This window comes from Clytia hemisphaerica, unplaced genomic scaffold (assembly GCF_902728285.1).
Source record: "Clytia hemisphaerica strain Z4C2 unplaced genomic scaffold, Clytia hemisphaerica genome assembly, whole genome shotgun sequence".
Classification (NCBI taxonomy): Eukaryota; Metazoa; Cnidaria; class Hydrozoa; order Leptothecata; family Clytiidae; genus Clytia; species Clytia hemisphaerica.
The window spans coordinates 1250909-1268791 of NW_027103938.1; the positions used below are offsets into that span (position 1 = coordinate 1250909).

At 34.4% G+C, this 17883-nt stretch overlaps 1 protein-coding gene across 2 annotated transcripts; it reads left to right on the top strand.

The window, feature by feature from the left end:
• Positions 1–1384: 1384 nt before the first annotated feature.
• On the top strand, positions 1385–17586 carry LOC136809901 (zinc finger RNA-binding protein-like; the record flags this gene model as incomplete). 2 transcript variants are annotated; one of them, XM_067066465.1, is given in 15 exon segments in its annotated part: positions 1385–1560; positions 3665–3907; positions 4427–4594; positions 6105–6375; positions 6540–6679; positions 7131–7360; positions 7565–7673; positions 7796–7937; positions 8249–8467; positions 8686–8744; positions 9939–10089; positions 10817–10908; positions 14238–14445; positions 16673–16770; positions 16991–17586. In XM_067066465.1, coding segments are annotated over 15 exon segments (2453 nt in total), but the record flags the coding sequence as incomplete, so codon positions are not given.
• Between the last annotated feature and the right edge of the window lie 297 nt (positions 17587–17883).

Sequence of the window (17883 nt, forward strand, 5' to 3'; positions counted from 1 at the left end):
ATAGATACATGGATGCGTAGATATGTAGATATATAGATACATAGATACATAGATACATAGATTCATAGATACATGGATATTTAGATACATAGATACATGGATATGTAGATACATAGATACATAGATACATAGATGCATGGATGCGTAGATATGTAGATACATAGATACATAGATACGTGGATATGTAGATACATAGATGTGTAGATATGTGGATATATAGATACATAGATACACAGATACGTAGATATATAGATACATGGATATGTAGATATATAGATACATAGATACATAGATACGTAGATATATAGATACATTGATATGTAGATACTAGATACATAGATACATGGATGCGTAGATACATAGATACAGTACTTGGATGCGTAGATATGTAGATATATATACATATACATAGGTATATAGATACATAGATACATAGATACATAGATTCATAGATACATGGATATTTAGATACATAGATACATGGATATGTAGATACATAGATACATAGATACATAGATGCATGGATGCGTAGATATGTAGATACATAGATACATAGATACGTGGATATGTAGATACATAGATGTGTAGATATGTAGATACATAGATCCATGGATGCCTAGATATGTAGATATGTAGATATATAGATACATAGATACATAGATACATGGATATATAGATACATAGATACACAGATACGTAGATATATAGATACATGGATATGTAGATATATAGATACATAGATACATAGATACATGGATGCGTAGATATGTAGATACATAGATACATGGATGCGTAGATACGTAGATATATGGATACATAGATACATAGATACATGGATATTTAGATACATAGATACATAGATACATGGATGCGTAGATACATAAATACATAGATACGTGGATATGTAGATACATAGATATATAGGAATATAGGAATATGTACCATATATTGATTACGTAATGTTAGAATGTTTTTATTCTTCGTCTACCGGCATCCATAAGGCCGGCAAATTGTCGGCAAATTACCGGTATCAAACACCCTTCTAAAAATAGACGTCACGGCTGGTAACCGCAAAGTTCCCGCCTATAGGTTTAAGAAAGAAAAAATTGCTTGATTTCGTGAACCGATAAATTACCGGCTTAATTCTATGAGTGAGCGGACGATTATCGACTATTGCCGGCAAATTGGCGGATCATTTTCCGATGTTTGCCGGAAAGATTTTTATGTACTTAAAATCGCTTGGAGGATCACATTTTTTGCACAATAATGCAAAATGGAAGTTTTTTGGACTTTTAACAAACAGCTTGATTATTTTCAACTTTTCTTAATGTCACTTTAAAACTATGTTGGCTTGAACTTGGAAATGTTTGTACTTCCATTTTAGGAAACTATGGTACTAGCTATGGAAGTTCAGTGAAGCCAGCATATGGTGGTGGATCGAGCCAATATCAACAGAAGTCTGGATATTCCACTAATTCTTCATACAGTTCTGGTGGTTATCAACAACGTTCATCAACTTCATCAAGCTATAATAATTCTGCTGGATTTGCAAAACAGAAGGTAACAATAAATGTTGGAATTTAGGTGTCCATCATCAGTAACTGAGTTTATTTTTTTCAGTAAAATAAATATTGATTTTTAAGAATACTTTGATCGTTCGTCTGTTACCAACTTTTCTCAGGATTGAATCATAGGAATCTTTTGATTTTTGGTACAAAGGTGCAAAATGGTAGTGGCCAAAATGTGACGGGGCCCAATCTACGAAAAAAAAATTTTGGGGCAAAAAACGGCTAAAAAACAGGTTTTTTGGACTTTGTGAAAAATTGGATCATTAATTTTTTCTGATTTTTTGCATGAAAGTAGGGTACCATCATAGGTAAAAGATGGCTCAAGCAGATTTTTGCAAAAAAATTTGTTGGCTCAAAAAAACGCATGTTTATCTATAAGAATCACTTTTAATAAGCATACATCAATGTTCTTAGCCATATTATTATTTTTATTAGTTTTTTTTAAGATGAAAATTTCACAGTGGAGGGCAATGGTTTGAATTTTCTAGAAACACTTATTATTGTTTTGGCTAAAAAACAAATCTTTATCTATAAGAATCACTATTTATAAGCATAGATCAATGTTGTTAGCCAAATTATTATTTTTATTATTATTTTTTCAAAACAAAGAAAATGTCACGGTAGAGCGCAATGGTTTTTGAGTTTTTTGGAAACCTTATTTATTAAGCTGTGCATTTTTCTGATAGTGGATTGTTTTTATAAAGAAAAGCGTTTAATAGCTTTTTTATTTCTTTTCAAAAATCTTTTTCAATAGTGTTCATAGTTTCTCCCAATAGATATGTTTTCATTTTTGGACCTACCCCGGTGGGGTGGAGGTCCTATAAATTAACCCATGTTCGTTAGTTAGTTACCAGCTTTTCTCAAGATTGGCTCATTAGTTTTTTCTGATTTTTGGCACAAAGGTGCATGACCATAAACTCTCGAATGTGACGGAGCTCGATTTTCAAAAAATAAAAATTTTGGGGCAAATTTGGGCCAAAAAACAGCTTAAAAACAGGTTTTTTGGACTTTGTGAAAAATTGGATCATTAATTTTTTCTGATTTTTAGCATGAAAGTAGGGCACAATCATAGTTAAAAGATGGCTCAAGCAGATTTTTGCAAAAAAAAATTTTTTGGCTCAAAAATCGCATTTTTATCTATAAGAACCACTTTTAATTAGAATACATCAATGTTCTTAGCCATATTATGATTATTATTTTTATTAGTTTTTTTTAAGATGAAAATGTCACGGTGGAGGGTAATGATTTGAGTTTTCTAGAAACACTTTTTTTTTTGGCTGAAAAACGAATCTTTATCTATAAGAATCACTAATTATAAGCATAGATCAATATTCTTAGCCAAATTATTATTTTATTATTATTTTTTCTAAACAAAGGAAATGTCACCTTAGAGCGCGATGATTTGAGTTTTCTGTACACACTTATTATTTTTTTGGCTGAAAAACAAATTTTTATCTATAAGAATCACTATTTATAAGCACAGATCAATGTTCTTAGCCAAATTATTATTTTATTATTATTTTTTCTAAACAATGAAAATGTCACCTTAGAGCGCAATGGTTTGAGTTTTCTGTAAACACTTATTATTTTTTTTGGCTGAAAAACGAATCTTTATCTATAAGAATCACTATTTATGAGCAAAGATCAATGTTATTAGCCAAATTATTTTTTTATTGTTATTTTTTCTGACAGAAGAAAATGTCACGGTAGAGCGCGACGGTTTGAGTTTTCTGGAAACCTTATTTATTAAGCTGTGCATTTTTCTGATAGTGGTTTTTTTATAAAGAAAAGCGCTTAATAGCTTTTTTATTTCTTTTTCAAAAATCTTTTACAATAGTGTTGATAGTTTCTCTCAATAGATATGCTTTCATTTTCTTTATTTTTTTGTATTTTGACCAGTTATGTCTTATGTATTTCATTGTTTCAATGTTCACTGATTAGTTTGATAACCAGGTAGGTCCATAAAAGTATCGCTTGTTCTTTATTTTTTTGTATTTTGACCAGTTATGTCTTATGTGTTTCATTGTTTCAATGTTCATTGATTAGTTTGATAACCAGGTAGGTCCATAAAAGTGTCACTTGTTCTTCATTATCAGACTACTCCGTCCACGACAACACCAAAGACAAGTGGAAATCATCAAAATGCTTATGAGAAAGTAGTGTACAATGCAGCCACTAGTTTCCTGTCTCAACAAGCTGGCAGTAACAAGAAACATGAAAAACCTACATTCAAGTTAGGGAACCAGAAGACAGGATGGGGAGTAAAGAATGCAGGACCTGCTAAACCTCAGCAACTTCATTATTGTGAAGTTTGTAAAATTAGTTGTGCTGGTCCCCAGGTATGCTGTTCAAATCTTTCTTAGCCTTTTTTCAGATTGTCATCCAACCAACTCCTCCATCTGTAGACAAAAATCTGTCTGCTCGTAACAATATTTTTGAGCTGGGAGGGCAATCTGGGCTAATCTTAAAAATTTTAGGGTAAAGCTTAGAGTAAAATCAATCTGAATCAAAAGTGAAAAGTAAAGGAGTTTTTTCTTTTGACAGCTAGAAATATCTTTATTTTAAATTTATGACAAAAAAGCTGTTGGTGGTTAAAAAATTGAAGAATACCTCATTACACGAATATTACTAGGCAAGTATTCAACAATAAAATCAAAATCAAATTAACACAAATTTTATCTGCTTTTTCAAGCACACCACGGCTGGTTTTAATTACGGGGGTTTCTATTAACACAACATTTCTTAATTCGTATTAATAAAAGTACTAGTAATATTTGTGTAATAAGGTAGGCGGTTTATAAAGCAATCACCTATAAATATTCAAAACAGCAAAGATGTTAATATTCCCTTTATTATAGACATACAAAGAACATCTTGAAGGACAAAAGCACAAGAAAAAAGCAGCTGCAGCTACTACAGATTTAAAGAAACTAGCACCAGGAACACATAAATGTGAATTGTGTGATGTCATATGTACCGGAAAGGATGCATTCAATGCACATATCAAAGGAGCTAACCATCTCAAAGTAGGAACAACTTTACAGATTTTTTTTTATGTTAAATATTGTTTAAACTGTAATTAACTCAGGGAACTTTTTTCTAAAGCCTTTGTTAGAATACAACCTGATACAACAGCTATTTAAAAGAACAAAGGGAATTTAGGTTTTTGTTCACTTGGGACAAGCTGGAGTTTTTACAAGCTCTCGTTTGATTTTGTTGGTCGTTACCCTGTAATAAAACAATTTTGTTACTTTTTCTAAAGAACGCGTCATCTCTATTACTTCAAATAACCAATTAGTGAAGTCTCTTGTAAAAACTACAGCGCATCCCGTTCACTTTGGGCATTTGAGTGATTTCATCAAAAAAGTTTTGTCAAAAGTTACCTTACATAGCTAGCAAGGATCTTATGTGCCAAATTCATCTAAAATAGATCAGGAGTATAGGTCTGCTTAATGATCTACCAACCAAAGGAAAAGGAAATCTTGACGAGTTAATAATTTGATTGACATTGATCTGTATGCAAAAAACGATCGTTTCGAACGTTTTCAATGGAATGTTTATTTTCGAAATCCCAGACCAGAAAAAACAAAACAGAAAAAAGATAAAAAACAATCTGATGCGCGCATTATATACAGTCTGTAGATTTATTTTTGACTTTTCCTTTTATAAGATATCTGGTCTGTAAATTTATCAAAACTTTTCCATCAGCTCTTTGGTCGAAGCTCAAAAAATACAAATATGAACACAAAAGTGAAAGAAAACAACCAGAAACACTCCAATCTTTTCAAAGAATTGAAGCTAAGTACCTGAAAAGATACAAAGGCCACACAGTATTAAAAAGTGAAATGCCAAAGCTGAAGAAAAGTTGTTTGTTTTAACATTTAAAGGCCCTTGTTGAAGGAGCAACAACACTCCCTTTTGTAGAATCATAAAGAACTAATGTCAGAAATACTCAGTATGACCCCCAAAATGTAATGTATATACATAACTAGAATACCTTGAAATAATCTGCAACATATCTGTCGAACTGACAAAACAATTATCTGAAGCCAAAGTGATCAACGAATCCAGTGTGGTAAAAAATTATACAATCATACAAGTCCAAATTCAAGCATCAAAATGTAGTTTTATGAAGCAAAATTTTTTTGGTGCACACAGAATATACATCAGGGCAGTTAAATTTAATAAATCTAATTTCTCATCTTTTACAAAATATTCACATTATACAAGAAAGGAGGAAGAAAAACAAGCAAACTTCCTTCCGCCTACTTTTTTTTCGAAATCCAAATATATTTTCCAATCTATGATTTGGTGCCTCACAGAAAATTTAAACATTACGTAATTTTATATTTGTAGTCACTCGCCAGCTAAATATGTCTTTAGCCGTATATCGGCTAAAGGCGGCAGATCTCTGGACAAAGGAAATATAGCTTATTAAGCATCCTCTATAAGGAGCATGAATCCGTTAGTGGATGCCAGCAGCCTAGTAAGAATAGGGTTAAGTTTCCTAAACTTGCTATATGCTTGTCAATTTAGACTATCAAACTGCATCAAAAGCTTGGTAAACCTATTCCTGAAATCAAAGCAATTGAAACTACAGCAGAACCCAAGAAAGCTAATGTTGTCAAAACCATGCCACTGAAAATGAATTTTGTTGGAGGAACCAAGTTAACATCCACTGGAGTAGAAGAAAAGATTGAAGTAAAAAAAGAAGTCACAACAACAGCGGCGCCAACAACAACAACGGCAGCAGCTGCAACATCAGAATCCACAGACCAGGAAGTCCCAGTTGAAGGAACACCTATTGGTTAGTAATAATCAATTATTTTGAACAATATAGTATTAAAAAACTATTGGAGGTTTTTAGTATACCACGACCATCACTTGTCTTGAAATTTATTATTACTGTTTTCCCCTTGCTAAAAAATGAAGATTTAATGTTATTCCTTACCTCCCTCATTCATTTTCCAGGTGAGTCCTATGTTGAAGATATTAAAAGCGATGTTGGTAAAGTCATTGGTTTCAAATGTACGCTCTGTGATTGTCGATTCAATGACCATGTTGCAAAGATGGCTCATATTAAAGGTAGAAGACACAGAATGAGCTACAAGGTAGATTTTTATATTCTATCAATAATTATTAAAATCTTTATGTGAAATTGTGTTAGAAGATAAAATGTGACAACATGTCATTTCATGTGGTGATAATTTGGTGTTGAGCACAACTTGCTTGCATGCGGCGCTCCTTTTTTAACCTTGCTTTGCTCAAAAAATGGTGACTCTGTTTAAATTAACAATTAGAACCCAGAAGGGTGCATTCTGTATTGTTATGGTTATGGACTTTTCTGGCAAGTTTCAGCAGACTATTAGTTCTTTGTACTAGTAGATCCTCCTAAAGGCTTGCAACAGAAACTGCTTAGCTTACCCCCAATGTGGTTATCCTGAGTATCCCATTGGTAAAACAAAAGCAAACAAATAAAATGGATCTGAATGGATACAGCATAGACAAAAATTGTGAAAACTTGTACTCCAAACAGCTCTAAATGCAATTTTCATTTTATAGAAAAAAGTTGACCGAACAATCCATGTGGAGATGAAAGGCAGTAAACGTAAGCAAGCTGGTGTGGCACTAACTGGTGGTTCAGGTGCACCTGGCACTGGTGAAGAAGGGCAAAATGCGTTCAAGCAAAAGCAATTTGAACAAATGCAATGGGAGCGGCAACTGAGAATGAGAGAAGAGGAGTTAAGCAGATGGGAGCGTGATGAGTATATGAGAAGGGCTAATGAAGACAGGTAATCTAATTAGTTGATGATTCTGACTCTACCCACTCAATTTTATGAAAGCATCCACTTTCAATTTAAATTTTTCAAAATTTGAATGTCCAGGGTTGTAAAATTTTCAACAAGTAATTAATTATCTAAGGGACATCCATCAGAGACTATGGACTAGCCAATAAAACTGAATAAATCTTATAATGAAACAACTTTCATCCTCAGATATTGGACACGACCAGACAAAAGCAGAATGCATGAGATGGACTTCTATGAATGGGAAAGAAGAGAAAATTATATGGAGCACCCTGGCCCAATGTTTCACAGACAAGGAGTATGTAATGTGACTTAGTAAAAACAAATATCAGATTATTTGAGTAGATACAATCTGGCATAACCCTTAAGTTAGAGTCATTTGTCAAAACATTCTGATATTTTATGCGTTTTGTGTTTTAGCCACCTCCACCAACTCCTGATGATAAACTTATTATGGCCAAACATTCTGATATCTACCCATCTGACAGTGAATTGAAACAAGTCCAAAGTACTGTTGCTGCAGTTGAGAAAGCATTGAAAATGGTTTCGGACTCACTTGGAGGTACAGTGTCTCAAAATTCTTTCATTAGGCTTGGCAAAAAGTGTAGTTACTTTAGGCGTACAAACTTTCACGAGCAGAAACTTTCGCGAGGTCGAAAAATCGCGAAATATACGACATTAACTTTCGCGAATCGAATAAAGTATTTTTTCCATAAGGTGACATATATATTTTAAATGAAGTTTCTTTTCGATTTCAATATTAGTTTCCATATTTGAATATGTGGGAGTCTAGGCTGTTGTGTTGTTTAACCCAGAGAAATTGCTGGAATGATGGAGGATATTGATTAGATTGCTTTGTTCCTAACTCTTTAGATAAAGATAGTACCCCTGGAGAAATCAAACCATTGATCAAGACAGAAGTTAAGGAAGAGAAAAAGGAAGAAGAGAAAAAAGTGGAGCCATTAATGAAGAGTGCTGCTGCTGCTGCTGGAAATAATCGAACTCTGAAAGGTGTTATGAGAGTTGGTCCACTATGTACTGGCCTCCTCTTAAAAGGACAACTAGCTGTCGAGCTTGTGGTATTGTGTGCAGGTACTCTTTTTGAATAGTTTCCTGTATTTTCTTACAATTTGAAATATTTTTTTGCAAATTAATTTCACCTATCACAAAGTTACATGGGCAACTCTGAGTGAGAGGTGAAAGTGAGAATAAACTTAAGTAGGTGTTGCTTCACAATTTTGATAACTGCAACCTACTAAGAAATTCTGTATTCAAATTTGTACGGCTGACTGCTACTTTTCTTCTTTTAGATAAGCCTACAAAAACATTGCTCACCAAGGTTGGCAAACTTGTTCCTGATAAACTAAAGGTAAAGGAATATTGAAAATATTTCTTTGTCTCACTCTTTGTAGAATTTTTTTTCTTGCCTATCTTCACTGTCACGGTTCAAGTAGTGTGGTGGCAGTTGCCCCCTCCCTCCCCTCAGCGGCAGATTTTTTCACGGGTGCCAACAGAGAAGGGGTTGAAAATAGGCCTCTGATTACTTTTTTTGGTGCCCCTTTGTTTTTTTACACCTTAGAATTAGCAGTTTTCAGCCAAAAAGAAAAAATACCCAAAAACTTAGTGCTTGCTTTGCTCGCTGCACTTTTATAAACATATTTACATTTTCAAATACTAAGGGGTACCAAAATCCCATTTTCGTTACTACACGAATCCTTTTATTATACACCACTGCTGACATAGCGTTTTTCTCAACTTCTGTTGAGCTAGAATCTGAGAATGTCTCTCTGTCTGTGTGTCTGTCTGTATGTGCCAAAACTTTGGGGCAGACTACAAAAATTGTTCGATTTGGCTGAAATTTTGCAAACTTGTTCCTTAAGTGAATATCTGAGGCTGGGCTTGAAAAATTGTTAATTTGCTGTCACCCGACCCTAGATTTTGGCAATTTATGACATTTTCGTCCATGGAAGGGTTAACAGTTTGTTTACATTTAGGTAATTTTGAATAAAAAACAGAAGTGCTACCTTAAGGGGATTAATTTTAAGGTAGCAGAGAATTTATGATTCTTATGCTTGAGACAAACAAGATAAAAGTTTTGATTTTTTATTGTTTGAAGTTTTTGAATTTAAAATTGCAATAAAATTTTTTGGGTCGGTAGGTTTCGAGGTAGGGTCGGTCGGGTGATGGCAAACCAACAATTTTTTAAGTCCAGCCTGAGGGTGTTTTTTTCATTTTTCAAAAGTCTTGATTTTTGGGGCCTGGGGACGAGTTTTTCCGCCAAAACGAGGATAAAACTTTAGAACAGAGCCTACAGGCCTCAAAAATGGTTGGATTTGGCTGGAATTTGGCACACTTATTCCTTGTTGAATATCTGGGGGTCTACAATTGGGCCTATGAATAATTTGAAGCCACTGAAGTTGAGCCCAGAGCGTTGCGCACGTTCAACTAACTTTCACAGCAGCTGATGAGTTGAAAGTGAAATGCCAGATAGAAAATGCGTGCAGTGGTGCATTATTAATTATCAGGAGCACAAATCTTACATGTAAGACTTTTCCTTATTTAGGAGGCAGCACCTGAAGCAAAGTACAATATGTCCATCAGTGTAGCTGATTGTTGTATTAACATTACCTCGACCGATGAACCAAAATGTACAGTCAAAGTCACTTTAACTTCGCCTGCTTGTCGAGATGAAGATGAACAGGGTCAACCTAAAGGTATTTTATTATCTCTCCTCCTGTGTTTGAATTTTAAAGCTTGAAAAAGCAATGACTTTTTGTTATGTATAATGGATAGTGCCATGGACGGGAAGGAGTCAAAATTATCAAATGGCTTTGACTAAAGAATTCATTACCATAGATTTTCATGTTGCCTTTGAGATGAATTATGGACATCCCTCCAAAGCATGCAAAAGTCCGCAGAGGGTTTCGGTCAATTTCTTTATACATATCATTTCTTAATGAGGATAAATTCCCTCTTTTAAAAACAAATGAGATTTATTTATTGCTTGTAATTTGATTGATAATTTACAGCTAGTTTTCTAGTGAACTTTCTCCTAACTGAAAGTTGGAATCATTGCTTTGGACAAGATAGAGAAAGGTTGTCTAAACAGTGCACCTTTGCTGCAGCGCCTCGTCACTTTTTCGTTTATCTTTTATTTATGTTTTCTTTGTGGATTCATGGAAATTAATAAAGCAGTAAAAATTAAGTTAAAATTTTGATTTATGGAAATGCCCAGACAAACATATAAAATAAGACTTGAGACTTTCAAGTCTTGATTTAACTTTTAGATTAATAAGTCTAAATGTTTCCAAATTTTGTTTTCATTGTTTGAACTTATTTACTTTAAAAAGTTAAATTCTTTTGTTTTGACGAGGGGTCTGTTAGCGTATGTGCTTAAATGAACTGTTGAAGGCAGCCTAACTCTAACCATTCGTTCACCAGAAAGTACTCCTGTCGTCAACGAAAAAGATGTTTTGGATAAAAAGAAAACACTTGAAGCTCTGGCAGCTTTACGCCACGCCAAATGGTTCCAGGTTGGATGTTCTTCCTTACTGTATCTCACCTCCTTCGTTTGTTTAAGTCGTTTTTATTTCCATTCGAAAGGGAACATCAGATGGTTTGAGATCTTCGGCTTGTGTAGGGTTATGAGCAAAATCTCTACGCTAACTCTTGTTTGTTAAAAAAACTCTTCTAATGGAACTCTAGTAGGCATTTCTGCACCAAAAGATTTAGAGGCTTTACTCATGACCAAAAGGATTTTGCAGGCTGAACATTTCAAACCAACTGACTATCTCTGTAAATTAGTCAGTGTTCCTTCCCAGCTATGCCCATCTCCTTCCCTATACGTTATGTATATGACTTAATTTAAGAGCCATTTTTTTTAAAAATCTTCAGAATAAAGAAAGTGTGATACCTCACCCTCTTAGATTTTGATGAAATTTTGACCAAATGATCCATCACACAAGAAAATAAGACCATGAAAATTTCACCTTGATATCTCAAGTAGTTTTGAAGATACAGCGTCTCAAAGATAGGCTACTAAGCGAAAATTGACCCCTAAAAATCATGAACTCTGGTGGAGAGCAGATTTTGAAAGCCAATGAATTTTTATTCAAGTACATTAGAAAGCTGATTTACAGTGGATTTCAAGAACTTTTTGTAGGGAATCAGAAAAAATCAAATTGAGTCTCCAAATTTTCCCCTCCCGAAATCTTTAGATCTCTCTGTAGAGGGCTTCAAAATTTGTGGAATCTGGGTTTAGAAGCACTTTTAGCTGTCTGCTGAGGGTCCCTGAGAATTTTGAAGCAAACTTGACCTGGAGGTGGGGTTAACTACGGTGGGTTTGGCCACAAAATAACATTTTCAGGATTCTTTTTTGCGTAACCGTCAAAAATGGCCGAAAAAATTGCTATTTGGCAGATCTGGAGCAAATTCAGAGGCGTATCTTTTTGAACCCCTACAGATTTTGTTTGAAATTTCAGTAAGCTTCCTTAGTAGGGGTCTAGTTTATAACCTCAAAAAATCTCAGGGGCCTTGAAGTCTCTTAGATATGATCGATTGAAAATTGCTAACTCGTTTTTTCCCTCCTAAAATGCTAAATCAGGCCCACTTAAGGGCTCTAAAAGGTAAATTCTTGTCAAAATATTGGTTGATCTTCTCTAGCCAACTAATCATTGGCATTAAGGGAACAACTGTAAAAAATTCAGGTCATTTCCAGTAAACAGATGACATTTTAAGACTGTTTCTTATTTTTAAGTATAGAAGATAGGTAAAAAAATGAGACTGACATCTGGCCTTTCCTACCATTCCAGGCCTATATTTTCAGGAAAAGCCTCAACCTTTCAAGTTTGGGTGAATATTATTCTTAATATAAGCAGTTACTTCAACTAAATGGGTTTAAACACTAATTCCTATCAAAAACTTTTTAGTACTCATTCAGAAATCCTGACACATAATTTCGCTTTAAACCGCAAATTTTTAAGTCCAAGTGTCGGATTAACTTTAGACGTCCAATATCTCTATATTTGTGTACACTGACAGCCTTACTTGTTGATTCTTAAATAACTAAGCAACATTACTAGGGTGATATTTTATGAGATACTGCAAACAATGATGTTTAAATCTTCTGGACAAGAAATATTGGACAGTCTAAAGTTAATCACGACACTTGGACTTAGAAATTTTGCGGTAAAGCGCAAATTATTGTCAAAGTAGGATTTCTGAATGAGTCTAAAAAGTTTTTGAATAGGAATTAAGTACTGTTAACCATTAGTTGAAGTAACCTGCTTAATTTAGGATCTATTTACCAACTGTGAAAGGTTGAGGCTTTTCCTGAAAATATAGGCCTGGAATGGTCGAAAGGCCAGATGATCAGTCCCATGTTTTTACATATCTAACTTAAAAATAAAGGAAACAGTCATAAAATGTCTCTGTTAATGGAAATGACCTGAATTTTTTACAGTGTATCCCTTAATGCCAAGTTGGCTAGAGAAGATCAACCAATATTTTGACAAAAATTTACCTTTAGAGCCCTTAAGTGGGGCCTGATTTAGCATTTAAGGAGGGGAAAAAAAAACGAAGTTAAGCAAATTTTCAATTGATCATATCTTAAGAGACTTCAAGGCCCCACTGAGATTTTTGAGGTTATAAACTAGACCTACTAAGGAAGCATTACTGAAAGTTTCAAAAAAATTGTAGGGGGTTCAAAAAGATACGCCATCTTGAATTTTGCTCCAGATCAGCCAAAATAGCAATTTTTTTCGGCCATTTTTTGACGGTTACGCAAAATAGAAATCCTGAAATTTATTTTTGTGGCCAAAACCCACCAGTAAACCACTCCAGGTCAAAAGTTTGCTTCAAAAAAGTCTCAGGACCATCAGCAGACAGCTAAAAGTGCTTCCAAACCCAGATTACACAAAGTTTAAGCCCTCTACAGGAGGTGCTAGAGATTTTTGGGGAAAATTTTGGAGACTCAATTTGATTTTTTCTGATTCCCTACAAAAAGTTCTTGAAATCCACTGTAAATCAGCTTTCTAATGTACTTGAATAAAAATTCATTGGCTTTCAAAATCTGCTCCCCACCAGAGTTCATGATTTTTAGGGGTCAATTTCCGCTTAGTAGCCTATCTTTGAGACGCTGTATCTTCAAAACTACTTGAGATATCAAGGTGAAATTTTCAGGGTCTTATTTTCTTGTGTGATGGATCATTTGGTCAAAATTTCATCAAAATCCAAGAGGATGAGGTATCACACCCTGAAGACTCTTAAAAAAAATGGCTCTTAAATGCCTCGTCTACCTTTGGAACACTGATTACTTATTAAAACATCTATATTAAGGGTTTTAGAAGGCAATAAGAATAGGACAAGAGTTTTCTTGTTGTAGCTATCATAATAATTTAAAGTCATCGATCTAAGGATCGTTCTACTCTTTGCCTTGAATTTTAAGCCTTTCATATAATGGAAATTCCTTTGGAAATATTTAGCGCAAACCTATGAGGTGACCTAAAAAACTTTCCAAGAGCTTATTCGATCAATTTGTTTGACTTTGTGGATATATATTTAATGAAACCTAAACTTTTATTAGAAATGGTTTCATAGGGTGGAAAGCTAGTAGTAGCAATCTGTATAAGTCAAGTTTCTGCTATTGGCTTGGCTATAGGAGTAGCTAGCACCAGTAGCCATTCGTTTCATTGAAATGTTTCAGGTTAGTCTCGATTGACTATTTTGCTAATGACATAAAAAACTTTAATGTCGAAAGGACATTAAATCTGCAAAGTTTGACTAAGTTTAATCGAGTATGCTCGTGGCAGGACATTTATTTTCGAGCTATTATTCTTAGATTCGTGTTAATTTTTAATTTTAGGCTCGTGCAAACCAGCTCACTTCATGTGTGATCACCATTCGTATTGTGAGAGATTTATGTCAACGTTCGGCCGCCTTCAAACCGCTGTCAGGATGGGCTATCGAGCTTCTGTGTGAGAAAGCTATTGGAAGTAGTTTTGGTCCAATCCCACCAGGTGAAGCCTTCCGACGTGTTTTAGAAGCAGTATCCAGTGGAGTTTTCCTCCCAGGTAAGTTTAAGACTTGGTACATGTTTGCTAAGTTTAAGACTTGATACATGTCGCTAAGTTTCAGACTTGATACCTGTTTGCTAAGTTTGACTCGACAATAAATACAGATTCCGATCTATAAGGTATCAATTCACGGTTTCTGTATGATGATCATTTTTTAACCAGACTTCAAAATGATGGTTTATGATTTAATGAGCCTGATGGAAACTTGTCCACTTAATACTATCATACTTTAGGCGTACAAACTTTCGCGAGCGGAAACTTATTGCGAATTTCAGCCCTTTTCGCGAAAGTTAATTTCGTCCATCAATTGTTAGACCATGGCCAGGTACCTCAAAACGTTTCACTTTTTTTTAAATGTCGGTGAATAAACTTTTGATATCTTTCTTGGTCAATTTGAGGGTGCTGATTCCGATTTTCAATGTTACCAAGCTTGAAAAGCCGCAGTTTTTGCGTAATTTGCGATTTTTTGCGATTTTAGGCAAAATGTAAGCCCTGAAAATTCATGATTTTGGGAGGGGTCTTCAAAATCAAAAAAGACCTATACCACGTGATAGAGCTCTTCAACCTGAGCAAAAAATGTATTATATCAAAGTCTCAACTTTTCTAGATCAAAAGTTATAGACGATTTTATGGTCAAAAATTGATTGAAAACAGGGAATTTCCCCACAATCTGCATAATTTATGCAAAATTATAGCACTTTTTTACCACAAAAACGCCCATAACTTTTGATCTAGGAAAGTTGAGACTTTGATATAATACATTTTTTTGTTCAGTTTGAAGAGCTCTATCACGTGGTTTAAGTCTTTTTTGATTTTGAAGACCCCCCCCCCCCAAAATCATGAATTTTCAGGGCTTACAATTTTGCCTAAAATCGCAAAAAATCACAAATTACGCAAAAACTGCGGGTTTTCAAGCTTGGTAACATTGAAAATCGGAATCAGCACCCTCAAATTGACCAAGAAAGATATCAAAAGTTTATTCACCGACATTTTGAATTTTTTCTTTATTTTTGAAACATTAACAATCCACTGGTCACGGCCTATGTGGTTTGAGTACATTTTAACGATCAAAACACTGGTTTTATGCACCGAAAACTTAAATTTTCTAGTTAAAATATATGTACCTCATTCGCGAAAAAAAAAATTCTCGTTAAATTCTCTTTAAATTCTCGAAAGAAAATATCGTAAATTTCGCGATTTTTTCGACCTCGCGAAAGTAAGTACGCCTGAAGTAACTTGTCCGCCCGCAAAATCATGCAGTTTCTGTATGATGATCATATTTTAACCAGATTTAAAAATGATGGTTTATGATTTAATGAGCCTGACGGAAACTTGTCTTGTTTAATTGTTATGTACTCTAATTGAAAATCAAAAATCTTTAAAGAGCAAACGAAACCAATCGTTTCTGTAGATGATGATCATATTTTAACCAGGCTTCAAAATGATGGTTTATGATTTAATGAGCCTGACGGAAACTTGTCCTCTTTATAATATCATAACTTCTCATCCTTTATCAAAATTGTTCGCCAGCAAAAACATGCACGGTTTCTGTATGATGATCATATTTTAACCAGATTTAAAAATGATGGTTTATGATTTAATGAGCCTGACGGAAACTTGTCCTCTTTATAATATCATAACTTCTCATCCTTTATCAAGAATTGTTCGCCAGCAAAATCATGCACGGTTTCTGTATGATGATCATATTTTAACCAGATTTAAAAATGATGGTTTATGATTTAATGAGCCTGACGGAAACTTGTCCTCTTTATAATATCATAACTTCTCATCCTTTATCAAGAATTGTTCCCCAAAATCATGCACGGTTTCTGTATGATGCATATTTTAACCAGATTTAAAAATGATGGTATAATGATTTATGAGCCTGACGGAAACTTGTCCTCTTTATAATATCATAACTTCTCATCCTTTATCAAGAATTGTTCGACAGCAAAATCATGCACGGTTTCTGTATGATGATCATATTTTAACCAGATTTTAAAATGATGGTTAATGAATTAATGAGCCTGACGGAAACATCTTTTAAGGGAACTAATTTTGGAGAGGAGCAAACTATCTTGAAAATTTTTATTTGGCGTGGAACTTTTTGTCAAATTATATGATAGATTGGTTCTTTGGTGACTGAAATTTGTGTTCAAGCAGGTTTTAGACAAAAATTAGGAACTTTAGAACATTGTAAAAAATTCCGCCTCTTATTTTACAGGAGGAACTGGTCTGATTGATCCATGTGAGAAGGAGAAGACTGATGCGGCGGCAAATCTTACTGCCCAAGAACGAGAAGATATGACTGCTGCTGCACAGGTAAAATATAAAAGTTGAAAACTTAATTCTGACTTAAATTTTATGGTTGTTTATGTCTATTTAAGCTCCTGGAAGCACCAAAAACTTGACGCAGAATCCGCTAAATTTCCCGAAGATAGAATATGTTTGTCTATCGCAGCAGTCAGTCTAATGACCATGTTGTCTTCCATTTTTCAAAGTGCTGCAAGCTTAATTTTTTATTTTCCTCTATTTTATGTAGCAAGCCCTTCGGTCGTTTGCATTCAGACAACTCCACAAAGTGTTGGGCGTTGAACCTTTGAAGCCCAGTGGAAGCCGTAAGAGAAAAGCACCTTCAACCAGCGAGGCTGCTGCCGAACCAGCCAAACAAGTCAAGGTTGAAGCATGAGAATGACGTCACTGATTCATGTATACTCTCAAATATTTACTCGACTAGTCCGCTGGGACCTGAGCATTCTAATTCTGAACTCTTCATAACTTATTGTTACTACTACACTCTGTGAAGAGGGGTAATGCTCAAGAAGCATTAAACGCCTGATAAATGCAACTTGCCGATCGACGAACTACATGAACTTATACCAATAAAGTAAACAAAAATTATGTTGGATATATGTAGTAAAAGCATGATGTCATGCGAGCGCTTAACGTAACACTAAACAAAAGCAAACTTCTCGTGGGCATACCAAATGGCAAAGTTTTTAAAGTAAATTTTAGATTTTGATTTTTACTGATCTTATTTTTGTTTTATGTTTACGATTGATCGTCAGCATTTCAGCACTAGGCGAAGAATAATGTGTGTAAACATTGAAAAGCTTTTAAATAAATTATCAAGACCAATTTTACTTTTTCTTGGCCCTTCTTAAATTCGGGTTCTATAAATTAACCTGTGTTCGTCCGTCCGTCCGTTCGTCTGTTACCAACTTTTCTCAGGATTGAATCATAGGAATCTTTTGATTTTTGGCACAAAGGTGCAAAACGGTGGTGGCCAAAATGTGACGGAGCAATGGTTTAATAGAAACACTATTTCTTTGGCTGAAAAACGAATCTTTATCTATAAGAATAACTATTTATAAGCATAGATCAATCTTCTTAGCCAAATTATTATTTTTAGAAGAAAATGTCGCGGTAGACCGC